The sequence below is a fragment of the Artibeus jamaicensis genome, unplaced genomic scaffold (assembly GCF_021234435.1).
Source record: "Artibeus jamaicensis isolate MK-2021 breed Jamaican fruit bat unplaced genomic scaffold, CSHL_Jam_final contig_233, whole genome shotgun sequence".
NCBI lineage: Eukaryota > Metazoa > Chordata > Mammalia > Chiroptera > Phyllostomidae > Artibeus > Artibeus jamaicensis.
This window is the reverse complement of record NW_026521486.1, coordinates 13,610,463-13,628,728: the sequence shown is the minus strand read 5'-3', so window position 1 is coordinate 13,628,728 and position 18,266 is coordinate 13,610,463. Positions and strand designations below refer to the sequence as shown.

At 40.6% G+C, this 18,266-nt stretch overlaps 1 protein-coding gene across 3 annotated transcripts; it reads right to left on the bottom strand.

Moving 5' to 3' along the window:
* Positions 1-1,983: 1,983 nt before the first annotated feature.
* On the bottom strand, positions 1,984-15,931 carry NFYB (nuclear transcription factor Y subunit beta). 3 transcript variants are annotated; one of them, XM_037160318.2, is made up of 8 exons: positions 15,817-15,931; positions 13,194-13,289; positions 7,669-7,762; positions 6,136-6,266; positions 4,751-4,948; positions 3,538-3,619; positions 2,711-2,793; positions 1,984-2,109 (listed from the first exon to the last, which is right to left on the bottom strand). In XM_037160318.2, exons 2-8 carry the CDS (start codon positions 13,197-13,199, stop codon positions 2,077-2,079), a joined length of 627 nt encoding a protein of 208 aa, XP_037016213.2. In that variant the 5' UTR covers positions 13,200-13,289; positions 15,817-15,931; the 3' UTR covers positions 1,984-2,076. The 3 variants fall into 3 exon arrangements, with proteins under 3 accessions (XP_037016213.2, XP_037016214.2, XP_037016215.2); XM_037160319.2 differs by lacking the exon at positions 15,817-15,931 and adding an exon at positions 14,682-14,936; XM_037160320.2 differs by lacking the exon at positions 15,817-15,931 and adding an exon at positions 13,377-14,673.
* Positions 15,932-18,266: the final 2,335 nt, after the last annotated feature.

The following is an 18,266-nucleotide window of genomic DNA, read 5'->3' as shown; positions in this document are numbered from 1 at the left end:
TTTAAAGCTTTTAGTCAGTACTACTAGCAAATTACTAAATTTAGAAATTTGTTTTGGTATACATTGATATAAATTTTAAAGCCATCTAACTTTTCTTTACCTTGATTCTTAAACATAACCCAATCTTTAAACTAATTTTAGAGAAAGAATCTGATAACCAGAGACCAGTTGCTTTTTATCAGTTATATAGTGATGTGCTGCCTGGATCAAAGGGGAGATATTTCAAAAATACAATTCTATGTAAGTATTAAAAGCCTAAAAATTTTGCGTATCTGTTAACCCAGCAAGTCTAACTCTAAGAAATTATTTTAAGAAAACAGTCATGGATGAACACAAAATTCAATGAATTATTGTTTATAACCACGAAAAGATATGTATATTGTCAAAATGTCCCACAGAGGATTAAATAAATTATGCTTCAGCTGTATGATAGAATAATAGAGGAATAAAAATGGAAGACTAAAGACCTGGGAAAGATATTCACAATATATTCGGCAAAAAAGGCAGGTTATGAAACAGTATGCAAATAGGAGCCTATTTTTATAAAAATATACATATATAGCAAAGTAAAGGAAAAACAGTATTTATCAAAACATTGGTTCTTTCCACACGTAGGATGATGGTTGATTTTGTTTAACTTCTCCCCTTTTGTTTATTTGAATTCTCTGTGATGAAGATTATTTTTTAAATGGGAGGGGTAGTAAGGGAGTTATTAACCTTAGATTAGCCCAAATACGCCCCCAAAAGGCGCCTTCTGGCAAAGTAAATGTGTCTCTTCAGCCTACATCTGGGAAAGTGCTTCTACCTTATAAATGTATCCTGCCCAGATGAAGTTCACTCAAACTGTCCCCCTAAAGGCAGACTATACAATAAGCAATCATTCAAATACATATATAAAAGGAACCATACTCAAGTTAATTGAAAAATACAAATCCTCATTTTAAAAAAAAAGGAACCCAAGTACATACTACTAAATTATACAAAGTTACATTATCTAAGTTTAGTTTATTGCAAATAACAAGACAGCACACGGGATGTTGGCAGCTTCTGTTTCCCACCATTCACAGCACTCACTCAGTTCTTCATTTCATTCACTCACCCATGCAAAAAAAAAATAGGTATACACATAATGATGTCTGATGTTTCTTGGTTTCCATAGTATAACAGGAAACGACATTTCAATTATAAAGGTAAAATAAGGACATTTATCATCAGACTACAAAATTCCTCTTCTGAAAGAGGGATGCTATGATGTTGTTCAAAGATATGTTTTGGAAAAATCATATGCAAAGTGAAAGGGGCACCATTTCAAGAGCAGTAGGACTACATTAAATTTAAATGAGTTCCAAAATTCATAGTAAACAAATCTAGCCTTAACAAAAGTTCCCATAAGCTAAAATTATCTTAACAGGCACAATGAACAGTGTAAACACTGTTAATGGGCACCAATTTTAATAGGGCTGACAATAATTGCTTCTGCATTCATACTTATTTTTTCAATTACATTTTTTAAAAAGTGGTGCTGCTTAAGCTATGTTTTACAAAAAAATTAATTTTAATAAATATGGCAAATGCTAAAAATCTAGCTAGATTATCATGCAAGATATTATATAACCAAGACAAACTCAAATGTATAATAAAGGCAACTTGCATTCAAAATGAACTCTACCCTTATATTTTATTAAAAGGGTGAACATCGTGAATTAACCCAGCTGCTTACTTGAATTACAAAAGTAACATGATTCAATATGAAAATAAGAAACTGTCTACAAATCTGACAGTAATAAATTGCAATATACAATGCATACAGGAGTCATACAGAGCAACAAACTCTCGTACAAAACAAAAATATTTCAATACCTTTAAAATCCAAATTTTTCTTTAAAATCATCCATGAAAAAGATTCTCAAGTCAGAATTAACACCTCAATTAGTCAAGCATCAGGAAGCTACATTACAGCTATTTAATATACAAAGAGACATCATTTCACCAGTCCTTTCCTTCCAATGACTCTGGCTTGGGAATCACACAGACTCTCCTGCTTCTGTGTACTTCCCACTCCACCACTTCTTCCGATCATGAAAACTGAATCTGTTGGACACCAGGAATCTAAAAATAGAAAATTTAAATTGATAAGAATTAAAGAAAAAATAGTTTAAAATAACATGTATATTATGAACATTCAATGAATAAAAACAACAGGAAATTAAAAAGAAAACAGATGGTAAAGAGTAAGTCTACTCATCCCAAATCTCTTCTCTCCACCAAAGGGGAACCACTTTGTTAATTTCTTATGTATCTTTCTAGAAATCTTCTATGCAAATATGAACGTGTGTGTATTTTTAACCATCAGAGAATACTAGTTATCTATCTATATATATATACATATATGTATATATGTGTGTGTGTATGTATTTTTAAATATATACATTAAATTTTTTTTTTCAATCCTGACCCAAGGATGTGCTCATTGGTTTTAGAGAAGAAGGGAGAAAGAGAGGGAGACATCGACAGTTGCCTCCCGTGCATGCCCTGACCAGGAATCAAACCCACCTTTCACTGTACACTGTAACCAACTGAGCTACCTGGCCGGAGCAATAATATTTCATCTTTTTATAGGGTTAATAATTATGATGTGTTGAAACTAACTACTTGTGATCAAAATCAATGATCAGTTCTTTAAATAATTTAAAATACAAAGGTACTCTACCTGTTGATATGATGTTGTTGTGTAAACCATAACATTTTGTTGCTGACCATCTGCAGTTATTAAGCCAGCTGGTAACTGGTTAGCTGAAAGACAAAAGTAATGTCAAAGTGAGAAAAAAACTGCATCTTGGCCTGAACCATAAAATTGTGCCATTAATGAATGTCTCACTACAATCCTGCTGCTCATCAGTGTAACCATGGGCCCAATCATAAACCCCCAAATTTTCCATTTTAAAAGAGCTCCCTAAGAAGCACATTTCTTCTGCAACATTTTTGGTTTTCTGAATCTTCATTTCTCTGAAATGTACTTTAGCTAACTGCCCATGTATACAAATCTGAAGAAATGAGGTTCTGATTCACGGGTAGACCTACATCATGAGGTTTGGCTGGAAGCCACATTTTCATACCTAAGCAGCATATATTTTACATATTAGAAATGTAAAATGTATGCATATAAAGTTATAGGAGAAATATAATCATACAGACCTTTCATTTCACCATATGATAATACGATAATTAAAAAACAGTTCACATTCATTTAAATCACAAGATTTTATATCACAAAATGTAATCCTCAACATTCCTGTCTCATGTGAATCCTAAACCAAAACTTAGGGGCTGTGGAAATCTATCAGAACCACTGGAGAAAGATTATAACGTCTGCAGAATTTAAATTTTATACTTAGCTCCCACTGACTTCAAATATATGGGCATAACTAAGAAGAACTGTTCAAGACGGTGCTATGTCAAAATATTCAGTGCTGTTTTCCTAAAGTACCACTACAGGCATTAAATTTAGTTGCATAAATGTATCACAACACTGCTTACTAAATGCCTCCTCTGTTAGCTCTTCGCTTAGTCCGTCTGTAGTTGTGACTGCCCCACCAATTCCTTTCTCTCCTTTCATTGCCTGTGGAAGGAAAACCAAAAGAGTAACCACTGCTATTCAAAAGAAACTTCTCTAAATGAGAATGCGTACCTATTTCCTAAAATTAGGAGCTTCTGTTTTTACAAACACTACACAGAGTATTTATTAACACTTCTGATTAATTACATATGAAGAGGCCCTTCAAAATGCTAACTTTTTAAATTTTTTTTATTTATTTATCTTTTAGAGGGGAAGGGAAGGAGAGAGGGAGAGAAACATCAATGTATGGTTGCCTCTCGTGCGTCCCCTGCTGGGAACTGGCCTGCAACAAGTAGTAATCATCACAAAACAGTCTTAACAATAATCTAGAAAATCTAAAATATTTATGGATAAAATTATTCTAATTCCACACTACATCTAAAGGAAAATAGAACTCTACTCACAGATAAAATAACCTGTAAAAGACTATAAATATTCAGCTTATGATTCTACTACAGATGATCCAAGTTATCAATAATATATGTAGTCTCCAGCCACATGGCCAGTACTGTAACAGCAAGTTTGGAGTTTAAAATTTCTTTCTTTTTTCTTAACACCAAAGGTACTAAGAAAATATTTTGAAAGCAAAGTGAATCTTACACCAAACTTGCAGTAAGGAAATGTACAAGAATTCAATCAATAATAAGAAAGGAACATGGTTATAATTCCCTCCTTTTCTTACTTAAAAGGCCCCAAGCTTTGAGATGCATACACTAGGATCGCCGAGCACGCTTATTGCCGAGCACATATACATGCCAAGCTCAGTGAGGTACACAGGCTGTTCCGCTTAGCGCTCTCAGTAAAGCAGGGAGACGGGCACTGTGGGTAGCCTCACTTTATAGACCAGGAAACCAAGGCCTACAGTACTTACATAACCTGCCCAGGACCACAGAGTTCCCATGTGCTGGAGCTGGGATTCGCCCTCTGGAGTCCACCTTCTTAATCATTATGTAACTATACTACTGTTATTAGTAATTACAAAGGAAAAAGAAAGGACTTACAGTAACTTAAGTGATTACACACGTCTGAGAAATGTTACATATTTTACCATAAAATGAATTTTTAAACATTTTAAAAGTTAGTGAACAGTATATCTTATTTTTTTAAAAGGATAATGGAAGACATTCTACTTACCTCTCTGAATTTCTGAAGGTATAATTTTAGAGGTTCTACATAACTGTCAAAGCCTAAGGTAGACATGGCAAAAAGAATATCTTCTCCATTGATTGTCTTCCGTTTCTCTTGATGGCATCTTTCACTTGCTTCAGATGTTATAAAGCTGATGAACTCACTTACACATTCTTGAACACATTCTTTGGCATCTTTTGCAATCTGAAGAGAAAAATTACAGGTAAATTTGCAGGGAATATAATCACCTTCCCAACAACCTGCAAAATAAAAGACTGTTTATGCAGAAGAACACAAACTTCAGTTTATGACTCTGAACCTTTAATCTTTGAAATACATGCTAATAATGTTAACACATTTGTGCTATTAAAATTCCAACTCTCAAAGTGAGAATTAAAAACTTAAATACAAGGCTTCTGCCTTGACACCTATTCACAGAAAACATACAATTTAAGTATAAAAGCAATCACTGGATGTCCCCACCACCCCACAATGAAAACTCATTAACTAAGTGTCCCAAGGAAAATCAACCGGGCAATGTGTCTAGCTAGTATACTGTGGGCTACAGACTTAAGTAACACCAACATTTAAAAAACAAACACACTGAAGTCACATAAGGCTTACAAGGAAGTGAAATATGACATCTGGTGACACTTTTCCTGCTAAAAATGTGAAGTGTCAGATTTTTTAGTTTTTTTAAAAAGCCTACTTTACTTAAGCACACACCTGCCACCTCATAAAAACAAGTCTTCTCGTAAGGGTCTAGGCTCTGAAAGTAAAGCTCTAGTGGACTAAATCATGCAATCCCAAAGCCACTTCTAACAGGAATGATACTCAAAATCCTTGCTGAAACACAGTGTCTTTCATCTCCATGCCTGCCTATGTTAGGTCCTGGAGAAAAGTAAACCAGAGCTGGCTAAATGCAGTCAAGCAAGGTAATTATGTTTTATTTAACCCAGTAAGCCTAAAATATTAAACACAGGATCAATTAAAAACTGAGATATTTTCATTGTTGTTTTTTATTCAAGTCTTTAAAAGCTATTTGTTTTATATTTACAAGCACATCTCAATTCGTTCACTAACTCAAGTGCTTGATAACCATATGTGGTTAGTTTTTTCCCTTAAAACATTAAGAGGATCTCTCAAACTGGAACTACTAAGCTGAGTGATGTATTTAAATAACATTTATTTACAAGCTTTTATTACTTTCACATGTACTTTATAAGCTACAATAAAGTACACTATATGTAATATATATATATGTATTATATAAGCTACAATAGCTCTTTCTCCCCCTAAGCATTAGGATCGAAAGAAGTGCTTGACTTGCTGAAAGGCTGTAATCAACAGTTGACTGTAGTCATGAACTACCAGCTTCTCCTCTGCATTACCTTCCCTGTCTGAGGGATGGCGTTTTTCATTATCCTTGCCACATTTGCAATGGGAAGATATATGTCTTGTTCTCTGAAACTTTCTTTTGAACCATTTGTGTCTTCATGGTCATTCATGCTGTCCTCAGTATCTATGAAGAAAAAATAATTTAGGTTTAAAGCTTGTAATTTTTACCTCAAGACAGAAGAAAAGACTATCTTATCTACAACCGTCTAGGATAAGAACTATTTTGGGCCATTTCCTAATCCTTTCTAGGGATTAGGATAGTAGTTCTTTTTACCACCTTCTCAGGACTAGAACTAAATGGACGTGGACTCGTTAGTTTGAAACCCACTGTGTAGAACACATTTGTTTTCAGTTCTGCCTACTCAAATCCTACCTCCCCATTCTCCAAAAAGCTCAGTGACATCTCCACAGCATGAATGATATTCCACAAAATATCACAAGTGTCTCTATGCATCTTTTTGGACACATTTTATAATTCTTTTTACTTCTGATTCCCTCATTTAGATTTTTCTACTTGAGGCCAGAGATCAGCTTTCTGTCCTTCCTAGGACTTGACAGCACCCTCCACAGAGGAAGTGCTCATAAATGTGTCCCATGACTCAGCTATAAAACTTACAGACCTTGACCGATAATGATGGTTCCCTGCATATTGCTAGATTAAAAGCTAATATGTTTATCCAAAGCCAAATTTATATAGTAAGGAAAAACTGGACTTGAATATTACTGATCCAATGGGTTATTACTAGTGCAGTAATAGTTTTAAACAAAGCTATAGCAGTAATCCAACATTCTTACAAAAAGTGAATTTTCAAATTATGTAGATTTAGATAAAACCAAAGCTTTCACAGTACCAATAAGATCCTTTTATGATTAAATGCATTATCTTGTAAGTAAAAATACCACTCTTGATATGAATTGAGTAAGAAAGGCACTTAAGCTGATTCAATATACATTTTTGTGTATAAAGTGATGTTATCAAAGTTAACTTGCTTATGTTTTAGAATGAAATAACTAATTGTCCTCCTATAATTGCCTGCTACAAAAATATATCTTAACGTTTTTAATCTTGTAAGTCAGAATGCTATAAAACTAAGTTATTTATAACAGGCCAACATAATACTGCCCATTCTAAGATCGGCATAGTTCAAACCTAATGTTGAATAAAAACAAAAATAATTCTGTTCATAGGTACTAGAAATAGCTAGCAACTTACCCTCTAAAGAACTATTTTACTGTCCCAACTGAGAATTTTTCATACTTAATTCTCACATAGGAAATTAGTCACAATTTTTTAAAGAAACTTTAAAAAGGCATACTTTTATAGAACTCCTTTCTAGGACTCATCAGTCTTCGAAGACTATTTCTCATTAAAATAGCAGGGTATGCCTTTTTAGATTTTTCACTGAACTGTGACGCAAGATTGCTAATTTTCCTGTAAAGACAAAACCTAGAACGTCATGTTAATAAACTTCCACTTCCAAATCTGTTTCTACTTGTGAATCCGTTCCCATGCGTGGCTTTCTTACCATCGTGAGGCTGTATGACATAGTGACTGCCCCCTATGTAGTCTGCAGAGATCCCGAGCTGGGAAGCATCTGTTGTGGAACTGTCACCGTCCATCTATGAGGGGAAAAAAACCTTGTTCAATGTTCTTCAATAAAACTTGCCTTAAAAAACAACAGACTCGATGCTCATGAAATGTCATAGGATGGGTCAGTTACATTGTTCACAGCTTAAGCTTACTAAAAGAAGACATATTTCTTGATTTGGAAACCTTTTGGTCAGCTACCCAAAAGTCCCCTATCCATCCTCCATAAGTGATAAGCGTAAGACCGACATGAGGAAATGAACCTAAAACACACACCTCTTCTCAACTGCATAATCCTCAAACACAGTACAGGCAACCCTGATTTAAAACCTAACTTATCCCACCAGCCCTGGCTGGTGTAGCTCAGTGGATTGAGCGCGGGCTTGCGAACCAGACAATCGCGGTTTGATACCCAGTCAGGGCACATACCAGGGTTGCAGACCGGTTCCCTGCAGGCCACTTCCCAGCAGGGGAGGCACGAAAGGCAACCATACATTGATGTTTCTCTCCCTCCCTCCTTCCCTTCCCCTCTAAAGATAAATAAATTTAAAAAAAAAATAAAAAGCTTTCATTTAAAATAAAAATAAAATAAATAAAATAATAAAACCTAACTTATCCCTAGATCAACAAGCAAAACCAAAATGAGTAGTCTCCTTGCAAAGCACCCAGGTGCATCACTTTCAGTTCTGCTAAAGCCTAAAATTCCTAGGCAAACCCTTTCGTCACTGATGCAGACTTTTTTTGTGGTCTCAGAGTTCCACAATGGACAACGTCTTGGTTCAAACTGTTGTTTGGGGTAAGAAGCATATGGATTCCTTGCCTAATCGATACCGTGTTAACCATACGTGCACTCACATTTTGAATGAGCCCATCAACGTCTAATTTTTTAAAGAAAAAAGAAAAGAAGGGGACAAGGAGACTGGAAAACTGCATGTAAGGATAGGAAAATTACTCTCATATAACCACAGACAAGTGAGTTGCCATTTGGAGGAAAAAACAAAAAGACCTTCTTAATTAATTTTGCTCAGAGCTAAAAGAATTCTAAGAGGAAAAATCTGGAGGGAAAAAAACCCATTAGTTTTAAACTGGCTACATTCCATTTCACGACACGGTGAGTCCTGGAAGTCTTTCTGCTCCACAAATAATGCTAAGAAACAGGGGCTGGGGAGAGACAACAAGGAGCTGGCTAACTGTGAGGAGAAAAATCTTTAATGCATTATCTGAATAAACAGTGTAGCAAAATTTAAGTGTAATTTATACATGCTTTGGGCCAAATCAAGAGACACTTGATCCTAAAATGTTCAAGGCCCAGGACCAGCACAAACTTGACATTGTTACCCGCAGTATGAGTCCTTGTTGTAACACGTGTCTTCTTTTCCATCTCTGTTGGATTTTTATCTGATAACTAAAGTACCCAGCTAGTTTCCAAGTCTTTAATAACTTGGCATTTCTTTGATGCATCTTGTGACTGTGGCATCTAATTTAATCGTAGATACACTTCCATAATCTAGTTGGAAACTAGACTTCAGGACTCACCATGTTGGTGAAATGGAATGTAGCCAGTTTAAAACTAATGGTTTTCTCTGTTTTTTCCCTCCAGATTTTTTAAAGGGAGTCGAGAACAGAATTCACCTAACCTTAAATAATGTGTGAAAGTACAGGGTACGTATTTACTGATACTTCTTAGTGGCCTCTAAGAAGTGATAAACACAGTGAGCTCTGACTCTGACTTCTACTGATCCCTGGAAACAAGCACCCCTACTGGTTAAGTGTAAAGTAACAACATCGCCTTCCCCATCCTAAACAGCTGATAAAAATGAATGTGAACATCACCCAAATACGAAATGCTATATTAATCCTAAAATGCAAACAAGATACTAGGAAGTAGTCTCTAATATACTGACAGATATGATGATGGATTTACTAGCCGTAAAAAGCTCATTGGAATAGCTCCAAACTGACTCCTTTTTACAATGCCCTAGGTGAGATCAAGGTGCTGGAGACAGGGCCAGTGGTTGTTTCAAACACGTTTCAACTAAAACCAAATCTTTTTTTAAGTGGGGGGTACAAAAACCGTAAATCATTTCCACAATGAATGTCCACAGGATATACCACGAGTCTTTTAAAATTAGCTAATAAGGACACTATTCAAATAATTAGGGTCTGGGAGATTAAGGTATAAATACAACGTAAAAAGTATTACAAGACAAAAAGTTTAAACCCCATTATCTTATCATACACTGGAATTAGCAGCAAGATTATCGTTTGGATTAAGAGAATTAGTCTCTAAACCTCGGTCTTGTAAAAAATGCTTCTGAAAGTGTTTCAGAGTTGTCAGAATTAAACAAAGAACAGAAACCTGCTAAGGACAGTGTCTGGTATGGAGAGTACTCAGGAGATATCAGATATCACCCTCCCTCCTTTGGAGATAAGCCACAACGTCTTCTGCTTGGTTGTGTGTGTCTTGGGTTCTGAAAGTTTTAGCTTTCCTGTCATTTCACCAAACCTGTCTGCCTGCCTCTCCACTATCGACCATAAAAATCTGTGCCCCATACTTAAACCCAGTATTCCTCCATCCTCCTGAAACCTTTTGGGTTTACTGCGTTCTGTAAGCCAAAAATTAGTGTTCCCATCTCTGAATCCTCAAGGTTTTAGTATCTTCCATTCAACATATTAGCCTCATCTTTGATGCTTACAATATGCTATCCATATATGAGGAATTGGAGGGGGGGGCTTACTACATACACCCCAAAGGCTTTTTTCTAGGTCTAAAACATCTTATACAAATTTGCAAAACAGATTACAGATTGTGAGCAAGCCAGTCAACAAATAATTCACCCAGGAGACACTTAGTATTTATCAGGTCTGTGCTATGTGCTAGCGATGAAGCAGTCATTGACACAGAAGTCTCTGTCCTCATCTTGCAGAGAAGACAAATGTCATTACATAGACTGGGGGCACAGGAAAGGGGTGGGAAGCACAGCCTATTAGTATTTCCAAGGGGCAGGTTCTAGAATCGCATCACCCAGTTTGAATTCCCTACTACTTACTGGTCATGAGACCTTGAACAAGTAGGATGAGACTAGAACTCAACACGTAAAGACACCACTGTATAATAGCAGCACTTAGTAAATGTGATATATGGCTATTAATTAACTACCTGTTAGTGCTAAGGAAAACAAAGATGTCTTGTTATATACTTTGGGAGTTTATTCTGAAAGGGATCTCACTAGTGTGAGGAGTCAAGGAAGGCTGTCTTAGGAAATATTTAAACTGACGATGAAAGATGAGTAGAAATTAGGCAAGATAAGATGGGAAAAGAATGTTCCAGACAAAGGAAATAGGGAAATACAGTCCTGGTGGATAGCAGGGACTAGGTCAAGCAGTGCCTATGGACAAGAGCAGATCCAACAAGAGTTTTAGCAAAGAGAGCAAATCAACTTCTTTTTAAAAGATCACTCTGGCTATAGCCCAGCGTACAAATGAACTGAAGGGAATTAAGAATGGGGGCAGACCAGCGAGGACCATACTGCTGCAGTCAGGGCATGAGTTCAGGCGAGACGATGGTCACGCCCAGTGTCTGGAGATGGAGAGAACAAAGAGCTGAAGAGACTTGAGTGGTCGGTACAGTCAGCAGATGTGGTAACTGAACAAAGAGGTAGAGGAAGAAATGAAGATAATGCTGGGATTCTTATAGCTCCTCTCCATCACTACGGAGAATGGTGAAGGAAGCACATGAGTGGTGGGCAATGCAAAGGGCCTGAGTGAAGCTGGTGACCACGAATGTAGAGTGGTACCAGTATGCCCACGTGTACATGGTACACATACCTGGTACGTGAACAGAGAAGCTAAAGTACCGGAGTCTATGCAGACAACAAGGGAAAAGGGCCATGTAGGAAAATGATGAGGGAACAAGAGAAATGGTGAACCATTCGTTTCAAGGGAACTAGTAAATATGGACAAAGGCTATTTAAACCCCATCAATTAACTTAGTGACTATTCTATTGATTATTTACTTCAAAAACAGTGTTCTCTAATATATGTGAAATTAATGGTCAGCTGGCTAAGCCAACAAATGTTTATTCTCTAATTTTTCCATGTAGCATTATTTAAACTATACTACTAATCTGTTGTACAAAATGCGGTACACAGCGCTCTCTTTAATAAGTTTAACACTTATCGAACACTTTCTAAATATTTCATGCAGTGTTCACAACCCTGTGAAGGAGGCGAGAAAACCGAGGCGATAGGCAGCTGACTTGCCAAAGGGGACGCGGTGCGTGGGACTGAAAACCAGGGCTTCAGATGCCAAGTACTTTGCAGTATTTGTTACTGATAGTTTTTCCTATAGTCCTTATGCCTAAATCTTTAATTTGCCCCTTTGAAACTGTAAGTCTACCAACTGTACAGTGAAAACATTTAAAGTTACTCCTGAAACGAGGACAATATTGTGAAACCGTAAGAAATACACCTGGTTTCAGATTCTCACCAGGAGGCAGTAATGGAACGCTGGCTCCTAAACAGACCACCTGGGTTTGAAGCTGGGCTTCCACTTACTAGCTGTATGTCTTTACTTACAATCCTCTTTGTGCTTGGGCTTCCCCGTTTTTACATGGGGTTGCTATGAGAAGTGAAGTTATTATATAAAAAGCACTTAGCAAAGAGTGTGATACATGGTAAGAACTTGACAAATGAAATGCTGCAGGATTACCATCCTTGCAAACACAGTTCTCATGCTTTCCAGGCATAAAGGGTGGACTCCCACTTAACCTAATTAATCGTTTTCAATTCCGCCTTAATGGCTGATAAAAAATCTCAGTGCTAGAACGTGTCTTACTTAGGGATCACTGCATGCAATTCTATTTTAGCAGTGAGGCTCTAGGAAGGTGTGACATGCCTGATGCCACAGATATGGTGGCAGACCCAGAAATAAGTACCCAGACAGACCAAGTGGTATCTCTCCACTAGACTGTCCCGTGAAATCCCCACCTGCACATGGACCATGCAGCTGTACTCTCCATCCCCTAATCGTAAGTTACTCATCTTCAGGCTTTTGGATTTGGTGATACCCTGCACCTCGTCAAATGCCATTCATCCTACAAGGTTCATTCCCAAATACCCAGGCCTACCATACCTTTCCTCTTTTCATTTGTACCATCCTTAGAACAGCATTTTTCATTCCCCACGTAACTGTTCTCGAAGTATTCAATTTGACTAAAGCCCTACCAGATAAACAGCCTCTTAAGAGCTGGGACAAGCTTTTTATTCTATAGCTTTGACAGCACTCAAGGGCCCACAGGAAACACCTGCTACGTGCCAAATCACTCAGGAATGAATATAGGTGTTGTCTAGACTTAAAAGGCATTCATCCTATCAGGAATCTCCAATATAAAATCAGTTCTGATTTTGTTTCCAGCTAATTACTGTGCAAATCTAATTAACAACCAAAATGGTAAAACCTACTGTCATGAAACACTGTCAGAGCCGTGTTGTCAGTAGCGTCCAAGAACACCAGTCCACGTGGTCCGAGGCAGCGTCTAATCCTTGCCCAGTGCCAACCTGGAAGATAAACGTGTATTTGTAGTAAAATGTACAGCCTACAGGCTTTCTTCCTTGTAAACTTTTAAAAGGCACATATAATTTTACCTGCTACTCTCATTCAGTGGAGTGCATGGTATCAATAGTGCAAAAAGCAGGCACCCAATAAATGTTTGTTAAATTGGAAGATTTCGGAGGACTCAAATTTTAAAAGTTGATTCCATTTGCGGGGGGGGGGGGGGGGGGTTTGCTTTTCCAACATAACCCTGAATTTAGTCACGCTCACCAAAAATATTCATCACAAGACACCAAATTATGTAATGTGAATGGGAGACCAACAATTACACATCTAAAATACTCAAAATGCCAACACCCAAAACACAGTATCAACTTAAGTTTGGGGGGATGGTCTCTTGTTTTAGAATGAGATTCGGGGGTCCAAAAGCTTTGAAAGGGAAGAAAATTTTATCTCAAAATATAATGCTTCTAAATTACGTATCTGGGATTATACTGGAAAGAAGATACATGCCATCCCGAGAACAACACAATCAATCGAGGACTCTATTTAAAATTTTAAAGCACTGCCACTCTGGACTACAATTTCATCTGAATAGCTCTTCAATAAATTGGTATCAATTACATGTTACAATCTCCATTTCTCATTGGTTCATTTTTTCAAGTGAAACAAAGGAGGGGGTGTCAAAACAAAATCATCCTTTCAGTGTTCATTTTAAAGGAAAAAATACTCATATGCATTCCAGCATGAAATCTAATAAACAACAGAAAAAATTGTAGCCACTGAATTGCATTTTTAAAAAGCCATTAGGAGGGCAGAGGCAGCAAAGACAGGCTGACATTCCTGCTATAATCGTAAAAGCAATTTTTAATTTCTTTTCAAACACTGTCCTCTTTCTAACCCCCAAATTGCCCAGGCAATTCTTTCCTTATAGCTAGAAGTGTTATTTAAGTGTCGGAAAAATTTTTTCCTTGGAATATAAGAAGCATATATGTGTGTATTTTGCTTGGGGGTTGGGTGGTCTGCACCTCACTACAATCACCCCAACAGTTGAGTACTTTAGATTCGGCATATTAAAGAAAAACGCTATCATCTCATATGGTATGTATTTTCTTAAAGGCAGATTATATGTGAAAGCTCAAGTGAATGCATACATCTGTTTAATGTTTGGAAAAAATGCAAATTTGTATCCAAGAAAAGCAGCAGACCCTTCCTCCACCCTCCCTCCTCCGGCTTCAACAACCCGAGTTTTGCATCAATAGTTCTTAAATTAAACTACAAGAGCAGTGCGGAACAAGAATAACTGAACTGCCTTCTAAGTAATGCTGGTTAAACTTTCAATAGTTAACAAATAAAACTCCTGTTTATTAAAATGCCACTTGTATTGATTGGTTTACCTCATCACTCTCTGTTGCTCATTAGTTTGCATACTGATGCCCAAACCATCTCGGTGAGTGATTCGTGGCACGACCCACGGAACTGTTTAAGTCCAAGAGGCTTAGTGGGGAGCTGTTTTTTTTTGTTTTTTCAAAGGTGGTATGCTGCCTAAGCTTGCTTAAATTATCTTGTTATAGTACTTTGGGGGAAATTACGACTTGTGGGTGCACTGTAATTCTTTGTTCTCGCAGACTAATACTGCTCCTAAGGCCCCACACATCCTCCCCGCCTCCCACCCAAGACTAAACCTTAGTCCAATTCAAGTCTTCCTTCCCACCTTGGGGGCAAATCCAGGGACCGCAAGCCGCCAGATGGCTGCATTCTGGTGCAAACCAGACTGGGGAGACCAAACCAATTCCTTCCTCCCGGGGACCTCGCTTCCTCCCGACGAAGGTGCGCGGGCTGGCCCCGGCCCCACAACCCCGCCGATCTGTCAGTCCCGCACTGACGCCCTGGCAAGCATCCCCCGGACTCGCCCAGCCCCGGCCCCGGCCCCGGCCCCGGCCCCGGCCCCGGCCCGCGCCCAACGCCTGCAGCCCTCCCGCCGTGCTGTGCCCGGGGTGCCGGAGCAGACAAAGCGGCCCGGCCCCGCATGCCTCCGCGGGCGGAAGAGGGGAGCTCCCCGGGGACCCCCGCGCGGCTGCCAGGCCAAAGGGGCAGGGTCGGAGCCAGGGGTCCGAACCGCATTCCGCCCCCCCCGCCCCCTGGCCGGGTTCCCGCACAAAATGGAGCCGGCCCGGGCGCCGCCGAGAGGGGAGCCCGACGGGGCCCCGGCACCCCTTCCTCGGCGTCCGGCCCGGAGCTCGGCAGCCGCAAGCGGGAGGCGGCCTGGCCCGAGTCCCGCCGCTCCTCGGCCCGGCGCACAAAGAGCCGCGCCGCAGCCCGGCGCCCGCTCCCCGGCCGGGCCCGCAGCGGGAGCGGCCTCGCAGGCGCCGAACCGGCCCGGCCCGAGCGGGAGGGCGGGCGTGAGGAGGCGAGTGCCCCCGGCCGCGGCGGCGTTGGCGGCGGGGACGGCGCCGGGAGGAGACGGACATTTCATTCGAGGTAAAGTGGAGTCGGTTTAGGAGCGATCATTGGCCGAAGCGAGACACAAACCTCCAATGCAGCCCTGGTTGGCTCCCGTCTCCAATCGGCTGTTTGGTTGGACAGAAAATGGCTGCGAAGGAACCAGTCCCAGCGCGGAGCTCCGCTTCCAGCACTCGGCCTCCCCTCCCTCCGCCGCGGGCCGCTTCCCTCCGCGCGACGCCCTCCCTCCGCTCCTCCCGCTCGCCCGCCCTCCGAAGCCCCGCCCCAGCCCCACCGCGTGCGCGGAGCCACCACCCCTGCGCGAGCTTGCAAAGCTGGGTGCGGGCGGCGGGGTGCAGGTTTAGCGGGCCAGCGGTGTATTTGCGGAGCCGGGCTTCCAGGGGCCAGGATCCCGCGCGCCGCTGAGGTCTAGGCGGGCTTTCTTCCCACGGTGTTTTCCTGGGCCTCTGCGAAACAAGATTTCTCAGGCCTGCCTCTCAGCCCCCACCCTCTCTCACGTGGAGGTGTATCACCCGCCCGGGTGCAGCCGGTCTGCGCCTCGATTTTTAAGAAGGGGAAACCAAGGGCAGAAGCTGCCGTCCAGAGCGACACCCGAGCCACTGGGTGGATTTGAACGGCAGTTACCTCCTGGACCGCCTTCAGCACCTCGTGTTTTCCTTGTGTCCTTATTAACTTTGCCAAATACCCAACGCCCCCTCTGACTGGGTCTCTTGAGCTTCGGTGTTCGCTTTTCGGATTTCATTTAAAGACACAATCCTCTCCAGATTTAACAGATCTGTCAGTCTAGCCAGCCTGCACCCCAACTTAAAATTGTTGCATTTCCTGCTCCGCTCCCCCCTCCCCGCCCTAGTAGTTGCAGCCTGACATGTGGCTTTTCCCCACCAGATGACATTTAGGCAGCAAGAATCTGTGGCCTCTTCTTAGTGCAGCCAAGTTCCCTCGCTGTCTTTCCCCGACTGCAGTCTGGGTCGGACTTCCCTGGGCTGCGACCATCACCGATGGGCGGAGAGCCAGAAACCACTCATTGCAAAGAGTGACAGGATTTCTGCACAGGGAGCCGGGAATCGCCTTCCCTTTACTTCCACTAAACAAGTGGCATGGTGCCACATTAAACTTTCCAGCTTTAATCATTTAGAAATATATAGGCATGTTTTATTTATAAAGCTCCTACTGTTTCTCTGCATATTTTAACGTTTCCGGAGCAAATAAGTAAAGACAAATGAAAGTCTCCAAATTATTCCAAGAGCAGCACGGAGCAATGCCGCTGTGGAATCAGACAACCTGATTTGAATTCCAGCCCCTCTTCAGGGCTTGTGACCCCGATAAAATTGCTCTACATCTGCGTGATAGTTTCCTTACCTCCACAATGGGGGTAATACTAGCTATTTCTTAGGCTTGTTTGGCATTAACATAAATACAAATAAGTCCTAAAAATTTTTTGGTTCATTATCTCAAGATCTTTACGTGATACAAATTTGAATCTCCGTCAAACTTTTAAAAACTGTTATTTGCTTAAAAGGAATAAAAATGGCCTGTGTTTCACGCCTCCTTTTCTCTATGATTACCACTTAGGTGGAGCTTTAGGAGTGAAATGAGTGCTCAAAGGCAGGAAATACAAAAAAGAAGTAGTAGAATCAGAAGTATGACTAATCCACACGCTGGATGATGAACCAAAAGATGCAAAGATGACTTTTCTCTGAGCTAATGTGTTATTAGGTTTAGGTCCCTAAATCTAATCTACATGCTTAACTCAGATTCAACAAAAAGGTTATTCAGCTCCTACTGTTTACCAGGCACTGTGCTAGGAGCCCCAGGGCTACGCAGGTGAAAAAGCACCCTCCTTCCCCTGGGACCTATACACTGGTGGAAACAGGGGACCTAGTCCACACTCTTTCTGCAGTCCTTCCATACCTGTATTCAGGAAGCCCCCCAAAAATGCTAACCATGTTTTGTGATCACGTGGTGAATGAGAGAGCTGTGGATCACAGTTTAGTCTTCGGAAAGACATTAATGCTCATCTAGGCCTTGCATTAAAGTCAGAGGACAGGTGACCGCATGGTGTAGGGACACCACCGCCGCCCCTTAGTGTATACCACCATTGATGAGTCATAATTCAGCAAACAAAACAATCTCCGGCACGATGAAGACTTCTCCGTTGGATTTTACTTTATTAAAGAGGCCTCATAGAATTTCCAAAATTATAGTATTGTCTCCATTTCCGATGATCTGATTGGTGTCTTGCCCCTCTCTTCTCAGTCGGTTCTGTGTACTGGAGGCCTGGGGGGGGGGGGGGTTGGTCTCTGTTTCCTTCTGCCCCTGCTACCCACCTCCCCACCTTCTATACACATGGGTCTTGGCTCTGCTACACACACACACACCAGGCTCCAGCTTTAAAGTCTGGCTTCTTTTCATCTTTGAGGTCTAACCTCTTCAAAGAGGCTTTCTCTGACTCCTCCTTTGAAAGGAGCCCCACCCAATCACTCTCTATAATGCCATCCAGTCATTTCATCCTATGTAAA